A 22,851-nucleotide genomic window follows, 5' to 3' on the forward strand; every position below is an offset into this window, starting at 1 on the left:
CCTTTTTTCGACTGGTTCCCGAGTTAGTCGATCTCTGGCACGGGCAAGCGGGTTTTTCCTCCCTTTAAACTCGGGTTTTTCGTCCCATAAACTCAAGAAAATGGACCGTAGAACTCACATTATTTCAGACATCAAATATATTGTGTTAGGGTTAGGGACCACGAGATGGAGGCACATTTGAGCCGTCTCTCTTCACTGTGTACCGCTTAATTAGTGATAGCCTTGGGCCATCTATCTCTGATTGGTACCAGTGGAGATTGAACTGCCCACTCAGTCTCCAAAAGTTAGATAGGGGCTAAATGGCCTCGCCTACTCCTCGTATACGGGAATAAAAAAGGCGTTAGCTGATTTTTTTTTCATACTTTGCCGAAACAGTATTTGTCATTCTATATAATGCCTAGGTATTCTATACAATGCCTAAGGAAAGTATGTAAAATATTAAAATAAAGCTGACATTTCATACTTTGCCTAAAAAGGTCACGCATTCTATTGAATGCCTGTTTTTCACACTTTGCCTGTAACATATATATAAAATACTTCTTACTTTCCTAGTCACCGCTGTATTGCACAACTTATGTTCAGAATCAGTGAATCCAAGGATCCATTGAAAAGGTTGGTCGATTGGTAGAGCCTCTGCTTCTAATGGCTCGCAAAACGTTAAGCAAATTTGAGCGCGGTTAGTAGTTGGAAGGGTCAATCGTTCGATGCTGCTGGCACACTCTCCCTCGATGAGTCTTTGGACTCCCTGGTGGTGTCACATAATAATAATAATAATAATAATAATAATAATAATAATAATAATAATAATAATAATAATCTTAAAAACCATTGTGATATTCTTTCATCGTACCCTTCAACAGCTTAAACGTCTCAGTTTCATCCCTTTATCTTCACATGTCCTTCATCTGTCAAAATTCTGTTGGTTACCTACCGCAGCCTGTCCTCACAGCTAACATTCCACACTCCATAAATCATTTCTTGTCAACTGTCTCTTTCCAAAGTCTCTTCATTCCTTCCAACTTCCGGTATTTGATCACAATAGTCCAGATGTGACTGATCAAGGAGTTGCAAAATTAAACACCATTATTCTATCCCTGCAAAAAAAACTTTGTAAAAAACGTTGCAAAATTTTTTACAACCGTTGCAACATATATATTAAGGGAAAAAAAAGAAAAAAAAACGTATAGCTCGTAACCATTGAAAGATATGGAATGCGGCCGGTTTCTCTTTGGATTTCCTTTATAAAATGTTTTAAACATCGATCTGTCGTGTTACGGTTGATTGGCATGGATTGTGTAGTGGGATGTTTTGAATGATATACAGCGAATGGACAATATTTTATTTATGTCAGAATAAGCATATGCAAGTGCAGACTTCATTAACGGTGTTGGTGCTATACTTCAATGAAGAGGGACTTGTTTTAAATACAGCGCAAGATGAGTGTTAAAGCGTTTGATTTAGTACCTGCTATCGAAAGAGTTAATTGGGCAGGTAAAGTGAGAAGCGTGGTAAGTATTGGGAAGCCCTTCCTGTTGCCTACCACTGCCTTGCTAAGATTCAAATCATATACACGTGCCTATTATAACCTGCAAGCAGGTAAATTCTCGAGGTAGTTGATTTTCACGCTGCGCAATTTCTCATGCTACGACTGATTTGGATTTGTAGACCTTGCATGTCATTTTTAAATTGCATTCTGTAAACTCACTGAAAGAGTACTAATTATTACTTAAAAAAAAAAAAAGTCGTACCACATTCCTATTTTTGAGTATAAAACAGGAGGGAACCCAATCCCAAATACCATTCAGCCATATACTAGTTAACACCACTGTGGCAACAACAGAATCCTTATCTTTCTTAATTACCCACCTCTTGAATTCATTTTAATATTTTTTTGGAAAATGAATAAATGTCTATGAGATTCATTTTGTCCATCAGCTTGGCCCTGTCTAGACAGATTTTATTGAAATTTGGTATTGGAAAATTTTATAGAAAAGGTTAATTCAGTTGATCATTTTTAAAGTGGGAAAAGGAAAATGTTAAAAATTATATAAAACAACTCCTGGTAAGATGGAATTTAATGTTATAATAAATTTAGTTTAATTCTTTATCTAAGTGTGAGCAAATAAAGTTTGCACCTGAAAATATCTTCAGGACTGCATATGGTGTTGTACTACCTTACTGGGGTAAGGTAGTACAACACCGGGCAACTCGTAGCACAGGTGGACCAAGCTAACAACACTCCTATCACATCTCCTTGCGGATATGTATAATGTTATGCATTAAGGGATTGGCCACTACCCAGACTAGTTTCGACCTTTATTGAGGTTTCTTCAGTGGGAGCCAGGCCCAGAGGTGGAGTACCAGGCAGAAGCAATAGCGAGGCCATCTTTACCTATTGTACTGAAATTTCTCGAGTCTTCCCAATTCTGGTTTAAATGAAATCATTTTCATTGCCATCTGTAAAATTATCTATTACAAATGACATCAAATAAGCTGTAAGTGGTTTTAGGATAAATCGAAATGAACGAATCATTGTACACAAATGATACTGTAAAGTACATGCATCTTTTTTACAATTAACCCAAATCATTGTTGTTTTTAAATGATGACAGATGGCTTCAATGTTTACAGAAGAATGTTATTTTTATTATGTGACACCCCCAAGGAGTCCAAAGACTCATCAAGGGCACCTATCTACAACTCTTCATCTCCACCACTCTATTATTCCTAAGATTCCATTGGCTGTCCTTCCATTTGGACTGTGATGAATAATATTGAATATAATATATTGGCATTGTTCTGTTTGTCCTGTATAAATAAATTTTTAAATCAGTAGAATTTATTTGTCATGCATAGGTGTGAAATGAACAAAAAGTAACTGTTGTACAACAGGCACGTCTCTTTATGGCAAATTATTTCTGTCCTATATACCAACAAGGTTTGTACTTAAGAAGCCAGTGTCATTATACAATTTGAATTTATAGTTCTTTGTGATTTCCTGGGTGTTAATTATGAGATGTTTACTTGGTATTCTTTTTAGGCAGTCTCTTAAGGAATTGGATAACTTTATATAGCTTTGCTACATTTTCCATATGGATTCAGTTGTTTGAAAATTACCCAAAATTTTTTTAGGTAATATTCAAAGAATGATTAAGAGTTGTTCTTAATCATTTTGGGCTACTAAGTTTACACTTTTTTGTGTTGATCTTATAACAATTAAGGATGCTCACTTAATGAAGTGATGCTGATGTCAATTCCCTTCAGGAAGATTTTAATAGACTTTCAGCTTGGATGGATAACCACAATTTCTGTTTTGATATTAATATGTTAGCAGTGTAAGTCTGTAAATTGCATTTTTGGAACTGTGTTCAAGTAGGTAGGATAAGATTTGAAATCTAGATGGCGATTGTTGACAGATTTGAACTTCAGATGGCAAATTACCAAAGTGGAGAACACGAACCTCGTTGCTTCTGTGATAAGGAGAATGTGACAAGTAGAAATAAGACAGTTGTACCACTGTACAAATCATTAATCAGGCTATACTTACATTGTTATGCACAAATTTGTTTACCTTGTTTTGTTATGTTATGATGATTTATCTTCGCAGAGGGTCCAGAGACAATTAAATATCAGAGTTGGAATGTTGATCAAGAGGATAGGTTAAAGTAGTGGAAGTTGTAGAGTTCCATGAATAAATAGGTGATATAATATAAACATGAATAAATAGGTGATATAATATAAACTTAAGTTGGTTTCGAAGGAGAAGAAGCTTCCAAGAGGTTTCTTCGATTAATAGTAATTCTTTATCAGTGATTTTCTTCTGAGTTATTATATTATTAAGTACCTTTGTAGCACAGCTGAATTATGTGGAAGAACAATAGGACAGTGCACCTTCATTTAGAAGACCTGAGATCAATTCTCATCATGAGGAATTTTTATATGAACTTTTTTTCAGTTGAAGGTGAGTAGCTGATCTCATATGGAGATAGCAGGCTTTTCTCTCCTTGAAAGTTGGGTTTTTAATTCTGTAATGAAAAAACCAAATAGGCAAATTGGCCAGAGAACCCACACAGCTGACAGACAAAAATATTATTAGTGGACAGCATATGGCAGAGGGTGTAGACAGTGAATTATGTGGCACATTAATGGACAGTGTATGTACATGGTGTAGATGACTGTTAACATAGTGGTTTGAGTGATACAGTGCCTCTCCATGATGACTTCTTGGATTCCATGGAGTCCTTACATTATAATAATAATTATTATTATTTGGCAAAGCAAATTAAAACCACAGTATCAGTTCTAATCTGTTTTCTTTACAGAATACATAGTTACTCTCAATCATGGAATGCATAGTTAATCTGCATCTGGCTTTTCTTTTATCTGTGTTTTTGATCCAAATACCTCTTTAGCACATGCTCATTGCCCATTTTGTTTAAATGACTGTACCACCTTAGAGTAGTTCTGCTTGCATGTTGTATAATGACAATGTTTTTATTAATGTTCTCATTTTTAATACAGTTTTACCATTCATAGCATCTGCTTACATTTTCTAATTTTCCTTAATTTTGATATTAATTATTATTATTTTTATGTGGGCACCTCCATGGAGTATAAAGACTCAGTGCAGGAGATCTAAGCTATCCACACAATCTATCATACTTCTCCTTGAACCCATTAACAAATAAAGTACTCGCAACTGAAAGCCATTCCACCCATTCACACAACTCTGCAAGCAAAAAATCTAGTCCTGGCATCCCTACTAAACATACCTTTATTCAACTGCCAGGGATGACCTCTTGTTCTAACCTCCTATAGCCCAGTGCTGAAACATTTCCCTTGCATTGATCCTATAAAACCCTTTAAGCAACTTTAATGTTTCTATCATATCCTCTCTTTTTTTCTATCTACCAACTTTTGAAATCCACACAACCTCATCTATCCTCATGGGAAATATTCCACAGACCACTCACCATTGCTCACTCGCCTCTGAATCTTCTCCACTGCTTCCTCATCCCCAGCAGACCAGACCTGAGCACAGTAATCCAGATGTATCAAGGCCTTATAAGGAGGACAAACAACATCCTTATTTCTACTTGTTAGTGTGTTCTTCAATAGCCAAGTAATTTTATTGGCTATATTAGCAATATGTACTCTAAACTTTAACTCTCTGTCTACCATGATGATGATGTATAAGATTCTCTATTCTAACACCATCCATAAATCTCTAGCTTCATCTATTTCTTGGAGTACAGTTCCCTCAATGAGGTGCACAGCTTGTAATCTATTTATCCCAAAATGCATAACTTTACATTTCTTTACATTAAACTGACACCCATTATCCTGCAAGCTCTCCACATCACCTTGATTAACTATTACTCTACCTAATTTTGCATCATCAGCAAACAATTGAATATTTCCTTTCAGGTTATTTACTGTATTATTTATATATAAATTACAGTAGTGCTCCTAGCACTGAACCTTGTGGCATACCAAAAGTGCTATATGGAAGGAAAGAATCAAGGCAAAAACAGGTGACCATTTTTGCCTTGATTCTTTCCCTCCATATAGCACTTTTTGATATTAGTACATCAGCCCTCTTATCCACATAATTAATGTCATATCCATCCCCATTTGTTTTAATTTGCATAACAGCATTCCATGTGGTATTCTGTCAGATTCCTTGAAAAATCCAGCAGAATAATCATTTAGTGATTTCCTTAATCCAACTCAGCTGTTACTCTGTTATAAAATGTTAGTAAATTAGTAATGCATGACTGACCCTTCACAAAGCATACAGTATCATATTTTTATCCACCTATTCTTAAATTTTCTTTCTCCTCTTCCTCCTGTTCACAAGGCTTTGTAATTTATATTCTCTCAGTCTGTTCTCGTAATCCACATTTGAAAGACCACTGGCAACCTTTGTGAATCTTCTCTAGACTCTTTCCAATATATTATCACCATGAAAACCCAGCGACCAGATCTGTGTACAATAATCCATATGAGGCCTGATCAAGGCCTCATATGGATCATTGTGCACAGATATGGATCATACAATGGCATCATAACCTCTTTATTTCTGTATGTCAGAGTCCTCAGCATCATTGCCATTATCCAATGCGATGTCTTCACAACTTATGTAGTGTGACCCTGAGTTTTGGGTCCTTGTCCACCACCACCACCACTCAGATCTCTCATTTCCTCTACCTCCTTTAAAGTTTTCTCACCAAGTATATACTTTGCATCTCATCGTTGCTTACTAAATTTCAAAACCTTAGTTGCAACATTGAACTGATAGTTTCACTTACCTGCCCGTTCATGCAATTTATTCAACTCCTGCAAGGCCATAGCATCTGCTTGACTCTACATTGCTCTCCCCAATTTTGCATCATCTGCAAAAAGTTGCATACCACTAGTTAAACCTATCCCAATATATCATGAATATGCAAATTGAACAACAATGGACCCAAAATTGACCCCTGTAGTACCGCTGCAGTCTTTTATAAAATGTATACACATTTACACAAAAATATTATTTAATTTGCTGAATATTTCAGTCTGAATATTACAGACCATCTTCAGTGGCTACATAGGAAGAGTTTTAAAAAACAAGGTGGAATATGAACAGTTGATCATTCACAAATAGAACGAGCTGCGTGATGTCATATCGCTAAGTATTAAAAGAGTAAACTTTTTTTTTTTATCAGAGTCATGATTAAATTAAAGATATTAATTCAGAAATTCATGTAATAATCTTAAATAACATTAGACTAATATAGGGAAAAAAATTAATGTGTTATCCTGATTAAACTTTCCCAAATTTTTGATACAGATATACAGTCATTATGATTCAAGTTAGGACGTTGAAGTAAGGCCTTCACACTTTCTTTAAATAAACGTTCAAATTTATAGCGACATCTGTGTAGGAGTAGAGTCTTGGACCAAAGGATGTTGTGGCTTGTTTCTATTCCATGCTGAGCTAATCCAGATTTCTTGAGTTTGTTGTGTTGAATGGATGATTGATACTCTTGAATTATTTTTTCTATATAGCATCCAGTTTGTCCAAAGTAGGAAAGATTATAGTTACATGGAACTTGATGCACACCAGGTAGAGACATGGTTGAGAGTTCTTCTTTAGAAGAAGGAAAATGGGTGGATAATTCGTTAATATGTGTATAAGTGGCTGTTAAATCATATTTCTTCAGAATTCTGAAATTGGTTCTGAAATCCCGGAAATGCAAGGAATTGGAACTCGACATATTGAATCTTTGCTGTTTTGTGTTGGATTGTAAGAATCGAAAAGATGTTGTGTACTCTTTTCGGAGAAGCCATTTAGTTTCATGTGATGTTTGATAGTCGAAAGTTCTTTCTGTAATAAATGAGAAGTTGAACAATTAGTTTTGGCTCGTCGGATTAAACATTTTATGATTCCTGTTTTTTGACAAGGATGATGGGCAGATTCTTTGAGAATATAAACCTATGAAAGTTGGTTTTCTGTAAACTGTTGTTGTAAGAATGCCTGAAGGTGAACGGATGAGGAGGACGTCTAAAAATGATAACTAGTTGTCTTTTTCAATCTGCATGGTAAAACTTTATACGAGGATGTAAGGAATTGATACTGCTTAAAAAGGAAGGTAAGGAGTCTCTGTTATGAGGCCATACAGCAAAGATGTCATCTATATATCTAACCCAAAAGGATGGTTGAGGGAATATAGATGAGAACAGGACTTCTAGATGTTCCAAATAAAAGTTGGCTAGAGCAGGAGAGAGTGGACTTCCCATGGCTGTTCCTTCCACTTGGTTGTAAAATTTGTTTTGACATAAGAAATATCCAGAGTGCATTACAAAATCAAATAACTTTATAATGTCTTGTGGGAAGATGTCAGGAAGTAATTCTAAAGTCTCTTTGAGAGGTACATTCGTATATAAAGATTCTATATCAAAGCTAACCATAAGATCTGTAGGTTGTAATGTGATATTTTTCAATTTATTTAAGAAATCCAAAGGTTTTTAAAAAAGAGCGCAAGTTCCCTGTGTGATTTCAATAATTTAACTAGATATTTGGCTATGCGATAAGTAGGAGAATCAATACAATCCACTATAAGGCGAAGAGGAATATCTGTCTTATGTATTTTAGGTAGACCATAAAACCTGGGAGGCCTTGCAAAATGAGTTTTTTGCCTTTCAATCGTGTCTACATCCAAACTTATGACCTCATCTAGCAGGGAGTTTAATTTGTTCAGTTGTCTGTTGGTTGGATCGTGATTGAGTTCTTGGTATGTTGAGCGATCTCGAAGTAAAAGGAAAAGTTTTCTTCTATAGCTCTTTTTTAAAAACTCTTTGGATTTCTTAAATAAATTGAAAAATATCTCTTTACATTCCTATGTAGCCACTGAAGATGGTCTGTAATATTCAGACTGAAATATTTGGCAAATTAAATAATATTCTTGTGTAAACGTGTATATATTTTATAATCCTAATGTCACTGCCGTCTTTTGTAATTCTACCATCATTATATGAAGTATTTGGCCTCTTAGATGTATTTGCCAGCTGCTAAAGTGGCCTTTGGAAGGTAAGAGGCAAGGAAATGTAGAATGGATAAGTGAACAAATGAAAGAGATGATAGAAAAAAGGAAGGGCATATTTAAGAGATGGCTGAGCAGTAACACCTTTCAGGATGGAAAGGAATACAACAATATTAAGAGACAAATGAAAATAATGATAATTAAGAAGTGTGAGAAAGAAAGTGCAGTGAAATTGAATACCAATTGGGATATAATTGCTCTTCTGAGGCCTGGTTATTTGTGTGACAGGTACAAACCTCTTATACATTTTGAGCAGGAATTAATATAATTTCCTTTGATGATTTTAAGAGATACTGTGTAGGTTTATTATATGAGGATAGGATGGAATAGTAAGGAAATGGGAGGCTATTGTTGGGAGAAAGAACATTTGAAGTAACATTGGAGGAAATGAGGTGGTCTGTTCAAGTAGGAAAAAATGGAAAGGTGGCTGGCCATGGAATGGTAATAGAGATTCATGAACTTATTTTTCATAGTATTAACAACACATCAAAAATAAGTCATGAAAAACCGTCAACACTTAAGCTTATCTGTTAGATTAATGGTAATAGAGATGTTCAAGTATGGTGGTAGTGAATTACTACAGGTCTGACAATGATATTCAACAAAGTGATTGCAGGTGAGGATATCCCTTATGATTGAAACTTTTCATATCTATCATCCATCCATAAGAAAGCCAATAAGACTCCCAAAATTATAGAGGAATAAGTGTCATGTGTTCAGTTATTAGGATGTTTTGTTGAATCATGAGGAACAGAATTGTATTTAAGACATCCCCAATAATATCAGATGAACAATCTGGTTGTAAAGTAGAAACATCTTGCACTGTTTTCTTTATGACAAATATACCAAAACATGATTGCTGAGAATGAAAAAACTCGATTTAAATTTTGTAGATTTGGAGAAAGCTTATATGGAATGTTGTATGTCACCAGCATTGTTTAAAATTTACTTGGATGCTGCCTTGGAGGAATGGAATAGGTGTACCCATAGGAGACCAAGTCCTGCATTCTCTTCTTTTTGCTGATGATCAGTGATCTTACAAGACAAGAAGAATGTAAAATACTAGATGAGAAAACTGTCAGATATGTATACATTGGGACCTGAAAGTCTGTTAAGTATCTAGCAGTGAGGTGACAGTTCAACAGAAATGTGGATGCCTTGAAATATTTTGGCTTTGTAATAACTCCATCCAGTGAGAAGAGGGCATAGCATTTTGATCAGAACAAGCATGAGCTGCTATTAGAACCATGAATAGTATTTTATGGAATTATAAGGTTTCAAAGAAAACTAAGAAGATGCTATATCATGTGATTATAGAGAGTATAATGATCTGTAGATGTGTGTTGGACATTCATTAATAGCCAGAGGAGACTAGTAGAAGTTGAGATGAGGACTGGAGGAATCATATAGAGTGGAATCTGAGAACAGGCCACTGCTGACAAGGGGAGAATCCTGAAAGAAAAAGATATTAGGTTAGTGAACTGGGTTGGAGACTGACTCTGATATATGCAAGTTGTGTATGAGGGAGTGGTGTCGAGGAAGCAGGTCACGAATTGGCTATCATAGTCTCAGTACTGGGATTTCTACTGTTTAACCTTTCAGTGGATTGCAAGGGTATGTTCAGGTGTCTGCAGATGATAAGGAAGGTAAGGATATCAACACTATTATTAGTAATAGTGTTGATATGGTGGCCCTTCAGAAGGATTTGAATAAGCTGTACAGATGAGCAAAATAATGGAAAATGTAAAAATGGTAATTGTAAGGTCTTGAAATTTGGGTTTCACAATGGGAGGCTGCATACTCTACTGGCATAACTATATTTGAAGAGACAATTCAACTTTTATTTTTAATAATCGGGCTGCAAGCATTTAATTAAGAGAAAATAGTGAGTGAAAAAATATTTAAGTTATCAATTTTTATTATATTGATTTTAAAAAAACACAGAAATATTTAAAGTACCAGATATGAAACAAGCATGAAAATGAAACTCAGTGAAAAATTATTATCACATGAAAACAAAGTAATATAGTTTATGCATCACAATATGTGTGTGTCTTCCTGCTTATGTGACTTTTGTGATTGTTTTACCTTAGCCAAATTATCTATATCCACTTTACAACCTCGGGTGCAGATTCAGATTGAAGCATGCAAAGTTCATCAGTCAGGTCGAGAATAAAATTTATTTTTTCTAAAACTCATGGCAGAAAATGCTTATTCACAAATGTATGTGCTTCCAAATGTGACTATCATCTTCTTTGCGAAACTGATTAATCCTTCAATTTTTTTTTGGTAAGCATTGATAAAATTTTTGGATATTTTCTAATGAAAATGCGTTCTTTGACGTTTCATTGTGCTGTAATTCCAAAACTTCCATCTGTAGTTGGTTTGGTATGTCATCAATGTCGACATTAAAATTGTTCAAAAATAATCGCATTTCGATGCTATTTTTATGAAAATCAACAAATCTTGTTGAAACTTTTGTTTGTAAATCTTCAGTAATACCAACAAAAGTTTCCTTTTGTTTGTATTTCCAAGTTGCACAGGTGATATCACAAAGTATTGGTATAAAATTATTTTTAATTTATTATTCATATTATAAAATGTATTATTTAAATAAATCAACATATGGGGCCACACATGCCATGTAAGTATGGTCAACTTTTTATGGGCCACCAAAAATGCACGTTTGAGCCACCAGTTGCCAACCCCTGACTTAGAGGATTGCGTCAATATTAAGAAGGACATTGATCAGCAGGAATAGAGTGGCGATTCCATTGTATACAGTGCCCTGATCTTCTGTATTACATCTCAAATCTGGTTGCCAGTATTTGAAAAAGAAATATATTAACTTTGGAGAGGGCACAGAGGCAGATCACAAAATTATATCAGGAGTACACAAATGTTAGTTACGAGGATAGTCCTAGGCCATGTGAATCCAGAGTTTGATGGATATAGGGATAGGGAGATCCTGAAGGGGTGATGTGATTGAGACATTTAAACTGTCGAGTAGTAGTTATAGGATTGACATTGGGGGAGATCATTCATATGGTAGAACAAGGGGGAAGGGACAATCTCTGTAAGTTGTGAATGGTGATGGTAAGAAGTGGCTTTTTTCCCCATTTAGGGTAGTTGGACAATGGAATGCATTGCCAGATAAGGTGGTTAGAGCATGATTGCAAAGAAGTTTGAGGAGTGCTATGATACTTTGTGTCGTGTAAAAGAGTGAGGTTTGTGACTCGTTGTTGGAGATGCTGAGCAATAATAGTAATACAACAGGTATATTTTGCTTTGTGTAGGTACTGAGCCCTTTTTTTTTTTTTATTGGTACTTAGTTATATATTTTTTTTAAGAATTGAAGAAAAAATAAAAATAAAACTTTAGATTCTGAACTGCCCACTCAGTCTCCAAAAGTTAGATAGGGCTAAAAAACGGCCTCGCCTACTCCCTATAAGGGAATAAAAGGCATTAGCTGATTTTTTTTTTTTTTTTTTTTTTTTAATTTATTTATTCAACAGACCTCCATGGAGTCAAGAGATTCATCATGGAAGGTCCATTCTCACATGCACATCTCATCATACCTCTGTGCTCTGAAATACAGACCTTGCACTGAGTGACATTTAAATGTAGCCTCATTTATCTTTCAAAAGCTATTAATAATAATAAAAAAAAACCTTATCTAACTCTTTGTAACAGTCACAGCCAAGCTTCCTTATTTATGCATCTCCCTCAGCCACCCACAGCCTCTTGTTCTTTGGCAATATACAATAGCACAGAATGGAATGATCACCATAATTTTCAATCTTCTTTCCTGTGATCAAATTGTGTTATTACTCTCAAATCAAATACTTGTTCCCAGTTACAGAAATTCAACTCTGAAAGGGTAAATGCTGAAAACTTGTCTCCTGCTCAAATTGCAGTCATAATAACCACCCAGTGCCATTACATATATCCTGCCACCTTTCTGTCTCCACTCACATCAGATAATTCTCTCTTCCACAAATAACATCAGCTGAAGTCAAAACTATCTCCTACCATTCTTTGTTGCCTTTACCCTCTGCAAAGATGAACCAGGAAAATTGCCACCTAGTATATCAAATCAAAATCACTATACATGCTCCTTTGGGTCTTTCCTATTTGAAGAATCTTAAATAGTTTAATTACCAACAAATATTTTGCTTCTGATGGTATCACCCCCCCCCCCAGTTGTGTTCAAAATGTATACTCTAAATTGACTACCAAGATTGGTGTTAGTTTTGGAGCACAAGTTTTTGAGTTTTCTAAACTCTTTCATACCCAACTGGCATCTTCATCATGGAATCAAGCCTATAATTATTCCTAAAAAGGGAAAATTAATGTCTTCAAATTGGTGTCTCTTTCCTCTCACTTCTAGTAATGTTCAGATCAGATAAGATCTTTTTTTTTTTTTTTTTTTTTTTTTTCTTAGATTGATTCACAGCCTTAGCCTTTCCTGGCACAAAAAAACATCATTACATACTTTTTTCACCCTACAACGTCCAAAAAATTTGGCATCCTTTTCATGAGAAGTACTCAAGAATAGTACTTCTCATCGGTACAACTACTATAACCCTATACAAATTCCAAATACTCCCAACTTCAGCATACTCTTTTCACTTTTTTAGATAATCTACCATAAACTTCCCTCAAAAATTCTTGATACTCTCCAGAAGAAAGCATTCCAGTTAATTGATCCCCTTCAGCTTCTGGTGGATCCATTGAGTCCAGTTTGAAACATATACACACATGCACACTGAACTAACTTCTTTTCCTCTTCTTTCATTTCATCTGCCTCAGCCTCAAACACTCTTCCACATTTCGTGTTCCCCAAAACTTACAACCTCAGTTCTTGAAAAAAAAAAAAAAAAAGTAGCATTAGTATTACTCCCAAGCCTCTATGAATCCCAAAGACTCATAGTAGAGATCTAGCACTCACAGATCATAACCATCATACCTGAAGACATTCAGTGTCAGAGCAATCATCACCCACTCTAGTGATGCATTCTACTTATTCCCACCTGTAATATAAAAAATCTCCTTTTCACTTCTTTACTCACATGACCATTGCACAGTTTCCAGGAATGATCTCATTCTCAAATCACCCATTATTATTATTATTATTATTATGATCCTTCATGAAGTCAAAAGACTCATCATGGGAGGTCCTTCCTAGAAAACACAAAGTATCATACCACTCCTTGAACTCATTAACCGTTCATGCTCTCACCACTCTATCAGGAAAAGCATTTCACGGATCAACCACCCTCCATGCAAAGAAACCACCCCTCACCCTCTTCCTCATAGCTTCCTTTCATAATTCGAGGGATGGCTCCTTGTCCTTACTCCTTCCCCTGTTCCACCAAGCGAAAAAACTCCCAAGTGTTACTACCTCTCAACAGTTTAAAAGTTTCAATCATATCACCTCTCCTTCTTCAATCTACCAAACTCTGCAGTCCATATTCCCTCAGTCGATCCTCATAACTTACATTGCATAGTCTTGAAACCAGCTTTGTTATCTGCCTCTGTACTATTTCCACAGTTAATTTATCCCCTTCAAATCCTGGGGACCAAATTTGAGAACAATAGTCCAAGTGTGGTCTGATCAGGGCTTTATACAATGGAATGACAACTCTTTTATCTTTGCAGGTCAGCATCCTTCTCAGTATTGCAGCAATCCTCTGGGTTATAATAAATTTAGTTTAATCCTTTATCCAAGTGTGAGCAAACAAAGTTTGCACCTGAAAATATCTTCAGGACTGGGGTAAGGTAGTACAACACAATGCTGCATTAAACCGACACTCCCATTCATTTGCTTATCTGTCCAGTTTATTCAAATCCTCTTGCAGGGCTGCCATCTGCACTATTACTAATAACCTTTCCTAGCTTCACATCATCTGCAAACAACTGAATATCCCCCCCCCCACAATTCACTGACATTGTCATTGATATAAAGGTTAAACAATACAGGTCCCAGTACTGAGCCCTGTGGGACCCCACTTGTAACCTTCTGCCTCCTTGATATTTCCCCACCATACACAACTCTCTAATACCTATCAGATAGCCAATCCTGAATCCAGTTGACTAACCTGACATCTAAACCCATGCGCTGCAACTTAAATATCAGCTTATCATGTGGTACCCTGTCAAATGCCTTTGCAAAATCCAAAAAAAATTGCAGAATATATATAATCTCTCATCAACTGCTCTTGTCACATTGTTATAAAAAGCAACCATATTACTAAAGTAAGAGCACCCCTTAACAAATCCATGTTTACTCTCACAGATAACATTATCCTCATCTGCCCAATGCTGTATATGGTCCCTCACTAATTTCTCCAAGCTTGACAACTACTAATGAAACACAAATTGGTCTATAATTTGACTTTTCCAGTCTGCTACTGTCATTATGTAATGGCACCATCTTACCTTCCTTCCATTCCTTGGATACCTTTCCTGTAGCAAGACTTTCATTGAAAAGCCAGGTCATTGGAGCTGTTCAGTTCTTTGGCACATTCTCTCAAAACCCATGGCAAAATTCCATCCAGTCCCACAGCTTTACTGACATCCAGAGTACTCTGTATTTGAAACACACTCTCCTCTAAAAATTGAACCTGCCCTATCCCTCTAGTATTAAAACCTACTTCTCCAGGATGAAATACTCCAATAAAGTGTTCACTGAACAACTCCACTATGTCCTCTGCATCAGTCACTCTATTCTCATTTTTATCTCACAATGTCATTCTTCCACAATCATTACTCCTCCTACTGGAACATAGCTAAAAAATTCCCTAGGATTTTCTCTGAATCTTAGTGCCAGTCTCTTCTCATATTCCAGTTTTGCCTTCCTTACCATATTAGTCACTCTCCTGGCCTGAGTCTTATATTCTTCATGCATCTGCTCTCCACCCCCTCTACTAATATCTCTTCCATAACCTATTTTTCACCTGCAGTTACTTTTTTAATATTGTTTGTCATCCACATCACACAAAATTGTGTCCTCTTCTTCACTTATAGACCACAGCTTACTATTGCTGCTAACAAATATTCCTTCACAATTTCCCAAGTACTAATGATATCTTGCCCTTCCAATTCTTCCCTCCATGGAACTCCCCCAAGTTGATATCTAAGACTATTATAATCACCTGCCTTATAATTCCACATACATTCTCTTTCCTTTGATACTTCTGCATGTCTATTTATCTTACAAGTCAAAAACCACATGGTCACTCTCTCCAACTTAGGGAAGAGATGCCATCTAAGTTATAACAGCTCTTCTGATGCTATGACCAAATCCAAAACTCGAACCTTGTGTTTCTTCTATTACATATTGCCTAAGACATTTGTCCCTCAAGAATTTTAGAAATTCCATTCCCGTACGCTTACCTGCACTTTCATCTTCCAATTTATATTGCCATAGTTAAAATCTCTCATAGCAATCATTCTTCTTGTACTCGCCAAACTCAACTGCATAAACATCTCTTGCTGCTCACCCTCTGTGCTACTTGGCTTGTAGCAACACCCCACTAAATATCCTGTTTTGCCCATCTCTGCCTCACCCCATATGCTTTCAAAACCATTAGTGTCACTGCTTACCAAAGCCCGCACTCCAAGAAGAAATAAGTCATCACTTATAAATAGTACCACCACATGTTTTCCCTTCCTATCCTTTCGAAAAATGCTGTACCATGCTACTTCCATTCCTGTTGTTATATCATCTTCTGTCAATCAGGTCTTAGAGATCCCAGTAATCTTCGGACAGGCTGATGCTATCAGTGCTACCAATTCATCTCCTTTATTCTAGATACTCCTGGCATTAGTATAAAGCATAAAGATGTCACTGTTTCTATACCTATCATTTTCCCCTACTGATTCCACTGGACTCGGCATTACCTGATGTATTCTCTCTCTTCTCCCAAGCATCTGTTCCCACAAGAAGCCACCCCTGCTGCCATCCGCCCTGATAATTCAAGTTTCCCTGCATTGACACACCGACATCTGATGTTCAGAGAACAGCAATGCCTACATCCTTCCTCATTCAAATGCAAACAGTCTCTTGCATACAGTTTCTTTCTGTCCACAAATGCCCTCCAAGCATCCACTTATTCCAAGGCCTATCTTCTGACACATTCTGGCTATCATGCTATTCATTATTAATGCTCTTCTACTCAGCTTGTCATTATCATACCTGGGAAACACATTATCTTCCCTCTCTCAGTTTTCTTTTGTACAACCTCAAGCATGATCTCAAATTTCTCGCTACCCAATTTAAACTGCCTTTCAAGTCATTTATGCCCACCATCAGAATCATCTCATCCTTCCTTTCATCCCGCTTAATTGCCATAGCCACATTTTCTATCGTTACTCCAGGCAAACACTCCTCTGGCATCCCATCTTTCACATCAGAGATCATCAAGTCTCCATACATCACATCTCTTACCACTCTGTTCCTTGATTGCTCACCTGCATTCTTCACTCTCTCCTCAAACACTTTCTGTCTATATTCTCCTACTTACCTGCCATCTTGGCATCTCTCTATCCCTGGTTTCGGCACTCCCTTGCATTGTTCTCATTCCCTCTCTCCTACTGTTTCTATTCTCTCCTCTTCTGTCATTCCCATAACTCTCTCTCATTCCCTCTCTTCTACTGTTTCTGTTCTCTCCTCTTCTATTATTCCCATAACTCTCTCATTCCCTCTCTTCTACTGTTTCTATTCTTTCCTCTTCTATCATTCTATCAATATGATAACTCTCTCTCACTCCTACTCTGATTTGCCTTGTATTCATCTCTTCCATTCGCTTAATCTCATCTTTCAACTTCTCAATTCCTGAGACATTCCACCTTCTCTTTCGGTTCATTGATCTCTCGCTGCAAGCTTATCTTATGCAATAATTTCACTTACATCTTTCTGATAGGCTCCTCTCACCACCTTTGTTGTTTTATTCATATTGCTCTACCTCATATATGCCAATCTCTGAAGACCACATTCCCTCAGTCTATTATCATGCTCAATATTTCACACTTTTGAATCATTCTTAGTGATTTACCTCTGCACTCTTTCTAGTTTTCCTTATCACCAATATAGCCAGGTGACTGGATCTCTGGACAGAAATCCAAATGAGGCCTAATTAATGTCTTATACCAATGGAACACTTCCTTATCCATAACATCAGTATTCTTTGCATTATGTAACAGTATGTCCCCTGAACTTCAGTTCCCTATCCACCAAGATCCATCACCTCCTTCATCTCCTGAAGCCTAGTTTCTCCAATATGATAAACCTTATTCTATCTTCTCTGGCTAAAGTACATAACTTTACATTTTGCAACATTGAAGTAATGTCCTCATTCTTCAGCCCACGGCACCAACCTATTCAAATTATTTTGTAACAACATCACATCAGAACTTCCTAACATTGACCCTTCTAATTTAGCGTCATCAGCAAACAACTGAATATCTCCTCACACACCTTGAATTATATCACTGATAGATAAATTAAACTGTGGTCCTGGAACAGAACTCTGTGATACCTTCCTTTTTTGGGAACAATGTGTTGGCTCCTGTCAGTCAACCATCCCTGTAACTTAGTTACCAAATGATTATCCATCCTCATCCTGCTTAATTTCAACAGTACTTTATCATATGGTACTCAAACAAATGCTTTAGCAAAATTCAGATAAATCATTGTAAGCATTGTCTCTGTCCAATACACTAGTCACCCTGTTACAGAATGTAATCAATTTACTAAGGCATGACCTCCTTTTAACAAATTAATGCAACTATTTCAGATTTCCATTGTCATCAATCCAGGTTTGTCTGTCTCTGACCAGCATCTTGAACACCTTCACCACTACACCTGATATATGCAATAGACTATAGTTGGACATACTGACTTGGATTCTCCCTTATGCAATGGCATTATTTTTCCTTCTCTCCACTCTTTGGGGACTGTTTCTGTTGCTAAACTGGCAATGCTGGGGGGGGGGAAGGTGGCAGAAGGTGAAGAACAAAGTGTAATTAACAGTATGATAGTGAGTGGGACTGAGAGCAAACAAAGCATGTCTGACTGATTGCAAAATTGTGAGAATGAATGAATGATGATACAAGATACAAGATTTGAAAGCAAAAGTTTGTGAAGATGAGGCAAGAGATTAAGCAGTGAAATGAAGAAAACTGTAGATATATAGTGATGAGTAGACATTAGTAGTAGTAGTAGTAAACTGTAGATATATATAGAAGAGCGCTGAAGACTGAAATGAATGATAGCCATATGGAAGACACACGAGTGGTGTTGTCTAGGGGGGGGCTGATTATTTGAGGTGTGGTGAATGAGAAGATGCACAAAGTTTGTTTTCTCAGAAGTAGAACAAGTAGAGTGATTGAGGTTAGATATGAGAAGTATATGAGCCAAAGAGTTGATAGTGGTAGTAGGAACAAGCAGAATGTAAGATGATATCAGGAGTTTGCTGAGAAGAATAAAATATAATAGTGTTATAACAAAGGTAGAAAAGTTGCCCAGATATGACAGTGATGAGTTCAGGAAGAGAACAAAGATCATGAATGGTGTGTTTAGCAAAAATGTACGAAGAAAAAGGCTTGCAGTTTGTGAACATGTGGGATAAGTTTGAAGGGTGAATGGAATTGTATAAGAGTGATGGACTGCATTGAATAGTTTTAGTGTGAGTCATTTGGAGAGGCTGCTGCTGGAAGGGAGAGTTATGAGTGCAGAGAATGAATCTGAGCAAGTAAGAAGTGATTTGGAAGAGCAAAAGAGTAAGAAAGGAGGGATTGAAAGAGTGCTAATGAATAGTGTAGAAATATGGAGAACGAGAGAACAGAAGTGCAAAACAAACAAGGATGGGAGGGAGAGTCAGGACAGATAGGAGAACACTGTGTGAGAAAAGTCAGTGCTAGAAGAGGATGTAAATGTGTGATTGGACAACAAAGGGATGGACTCGAATGTGAGTGGGGGGGGATTGCATTTGGGTCTGGAGAAATTTCTGAGATGGGTAATAAGAGAGAGGAATGGCAGGGGAAAGACATGGAGGAGTCGTATCTAAGAAGTGGTATCAGTGAACTTATTATAGATCCAGAAATAAACTGTTATGTGTGTATATGAATTCTGAATATCAGAAACAAGTGGAATGAAATTATTGTATTGATTGAGTTCATTCACTCAAAAATTGTTAGTATAAGTGAGATGTGGCTATATGTGGATGCCATCCTGACAGGAATAGAAATGGAAGGGTATGATAATTTTCATGAACACAGAAAAGGCAAAAGGGAGGTAGAGTGCTGTTGAAGATAAAAAAAAAAAAAAGAGTTGCATCCATGTAATGATGCAATGGGGAAATAGTGGCAGTAGTATACAGCCATAATTAAATTCACCTATGATGACCACTCTTTCTCTAGTTGCTTGGCTAATTTGCTTATATATTTAAGGTCCTCTATACTCATTGGGATGATGAAATATGTTGAAGTAAAGAAAATTAATTTTTTGAGTTTTTGAGGGACAATCTGTATGTCAGGTGTTGTGGTTAAAAGTGTTGTGAGGATGAGGATCTAGAATGAGGTGAGAATGAGGATCTAGAATTGAGTTCATAACAGTGTCATTGATGGACAGCACAAATTTGTTGAAAGAAGGTCATGTTTTAGTAATCTGCTTACTTACCACAATACGGTGACAGGTGCATACTACAAGGGAAATGAATACACAGTAGTATATGTAGATTTTGCAAAGGCTTTTGGATTGGATTGGAACTTGCTAATACCTATCTGATAAGTATTAGAAAGGGAGCAATATCGCAAAAGGATGAAGTCATCTAGTGGTGCGCCTCAGTGGTCTGTTTTAGATCCATTGCTGTTTAACCTGTGTATGTTAATGATACTGAGAAAGGTGTGAATGGGGATATTTAGTTGTTTATAAATAATGCAAAGTTGGGAATATATGTGAGGAGTAGAGCAGATCCTGTGACTTTACAAGAGGACTTGAACAGACTGAGTAAATGGGCATGGGAGTGGTGTTACCACTTAAATGTTGCAAAATGTAAGAGTTTAAAATTGTGAAAATATCATAAAAAATTCTGCCAATGGTGCAGATGATACTGAATTGTATAAGTAAGGAGATTGTGGTTTATTTGACATCATGATTAGGCCACAGATGGACTACTGTGCACAGATTTGGTCAACTGGTTTTCAAAAAGGATGAGATATTGGAAAGGGGCTTGAGGTAATTGCTCCCCTGCTATAGTGGTGTCTGGTCTCTGAAATGTTGAGTAAGAAGAAAGGTTGAGAAGATGTAGTGTACAGAGTCTTGTGAATAGGAGGAGGGATGATATGATAGAGATGTATAAGTTGGTAAGGGGATGCTTATTAGATTAACATTGAAGAGGTTGTTCATAGAATCGTTGGGAGATGGGGAACAAGAGGTCTTCCCTGTAAGCTGCATAAGGAGAGTTTGAACAAAGGAGTGAGAAGCAGTTTTTTTGGCATGGAGAGTGGTGAATAATTGCAATGCATTGCCTGATAGTATAGTGTCTGCAGAGAATGTAATTGTATTTAAGGCATGGTATGGTATGATGAGCTGTGTGTATGATAGAGGAACTTCCTATGATGAGTTTTTGGCTTCATGGAGGTCTGAAGATAATAATGTTCATATCACACACATTTGCAAAATCTTGTAATACTTATTTGTTTTCATTGTCCATCTTGCTTATGATAAAATGTATGCAGATTAGTGAGATATGCCCTACTTTCAGTTTCTCTGGTATCATAATCACTACTCCAAAGATAATTGGTCTATAATAATGCCTACATCCAGTGCTTTTTTTGTAATGTAAGTGTAGGTTCTCATGTTACCAGGAAAAATCAAGAATTAAGAGGATATGAAAACTAAAAAAAAATTTAGTGATATTTTCACTTAATAGTGTGATAATTAGTAGAAAAAAGAATGCAAATTAAGTATATAACACACAGTTTATTAAGCATAAGATTGCATATGTATATAAAAAATATTAAAAAAATCATTAAAATATATATGATAATTTTTGATAACATTTTTATATAGCAATATTATAACAATAATGAAAACATGAAAATTTTATTAAATAACTAAGTTTGTTTGCATGCCAGGTAAATAAACATTTAAAAACTTTCTGAATATAAAAAAATTATAACTGTAACATTAACATATCCTTATGTCACACATCACTGTTAATAAAGGTGCCAGTATACTTTACTGTTGCATACTGTCAAAAAAAAACCTCTGCTTACATCTTTCCTAACATCACTTTGTGTGTGTGTGTGTGTGTGTGTGTGTGTGTGTGTGTGTGTGTGTGTGTGTGTGTGTGTGTGTGTGTGTGTGTGTGTGCATGCACTCATGCATGTGCACTGGGTCCTTAGTGACCCTATCCTTTCCCTTTAGAAAAAAGCCAATACTTGGAAAGATACTTATATAAACAATTGCACCACCATTCATTCCAGCAGTATGGTGTCATTAAAACACTAAATCATAGAGCTACTGCTATTTGTTATAATGACATAGCTCTTGCCACAAACTCAACGACCTTTCCCCATCATTTTTAGCCAATGGCTGCAATCTCAAAAAATAGATAAAATACTACATTCCCCAACATAGAAGCATTCACAAGTCGAGCACAACATGACTATTCCTATCCCTTATATCTCGGTTATATCTGAAATGACAGTTAATATATTAAATAAATATAATTTCCATACCACATGAAACTACACCTCAAACTAGTAACCCTCATCTACTTATAAAAGGACAGTCAATCTTCTCTCATGTTTAGGATTATATGAATGGCAACTTTTTTATTTTTTGGCAGATTAAGCATGAAATCTGGAAGAAGAAGGAACTGTGGAGGCGAGACAAGATGATTATTGGTAACATTCAGTTGCATGAAGAGTACAAAGAGCAGGCCAGGAAGGTGACTTGGTTGGTAAAGACAGTAAAAGTGCATATGAGAAGAAATTAGTCAAGCTAAAAAAATCCTAATGAATTCTTTTGATAAGTGGCAAGTAGAAGAAAAAATGACTATGGGTAACGTAACTGATGGTTGGTAACTTGAGTGTAGAGAGTGTGGTGGAGGTGGGAATGATGGTGAATGAGCAGGAAGAGTATGAGGAACTAAGTAAACTTGTAGCTAATGAGTCTATAGAACTTGGCAATATATTGCCATGTGTCTTGAAGGAATGCTCTGTGGAATTAATGGCAACTTTGACACCTGTT

General features: G+C 36.3%; 1 protein-coding gene across 1 annotated transcript in view; it reads left to right on the forward strand.

Moving 5' to 3' along the window:
* The first annotated feature begins 1,060 nt into the window (after positions 1–1,060).
* The window catches only part of LOC150100709 (transforming growth factor-beta receptor-associated protein 1-like), a 407,043-nt gene continuing 385,252 nt past the window's right edge, over positions 1,061–22,851 (forward strand). Inside the window, exon 1 of the mRNA XM_090401548.1 lies at positions 1,061–1,508. Coding sequence (XP_090257674.1) covers positions 1,437–1,508 — 72 coding nt within the window. The 5' untranslated portion in view covers positions 1,061–1,436. The remainder of the gene's footprint in view (positions 1,509–22,851) is intronic.

This window comes from Typopeltis vanoorti, chromosome 12 (genome assembly GCF_054136105.1).
Source record: "Typopeltis vanoorti isolate ZY-2024b chromosome 12, IOZ_Tvanoo_1.0, whole genome shotgun sequence".
NCBI lineage: Eukaryota > Metazoa > Arthropoda > Arachnida > Uropygi > Thelyphonidae > Typopeltis > Typopeltis vanoorti.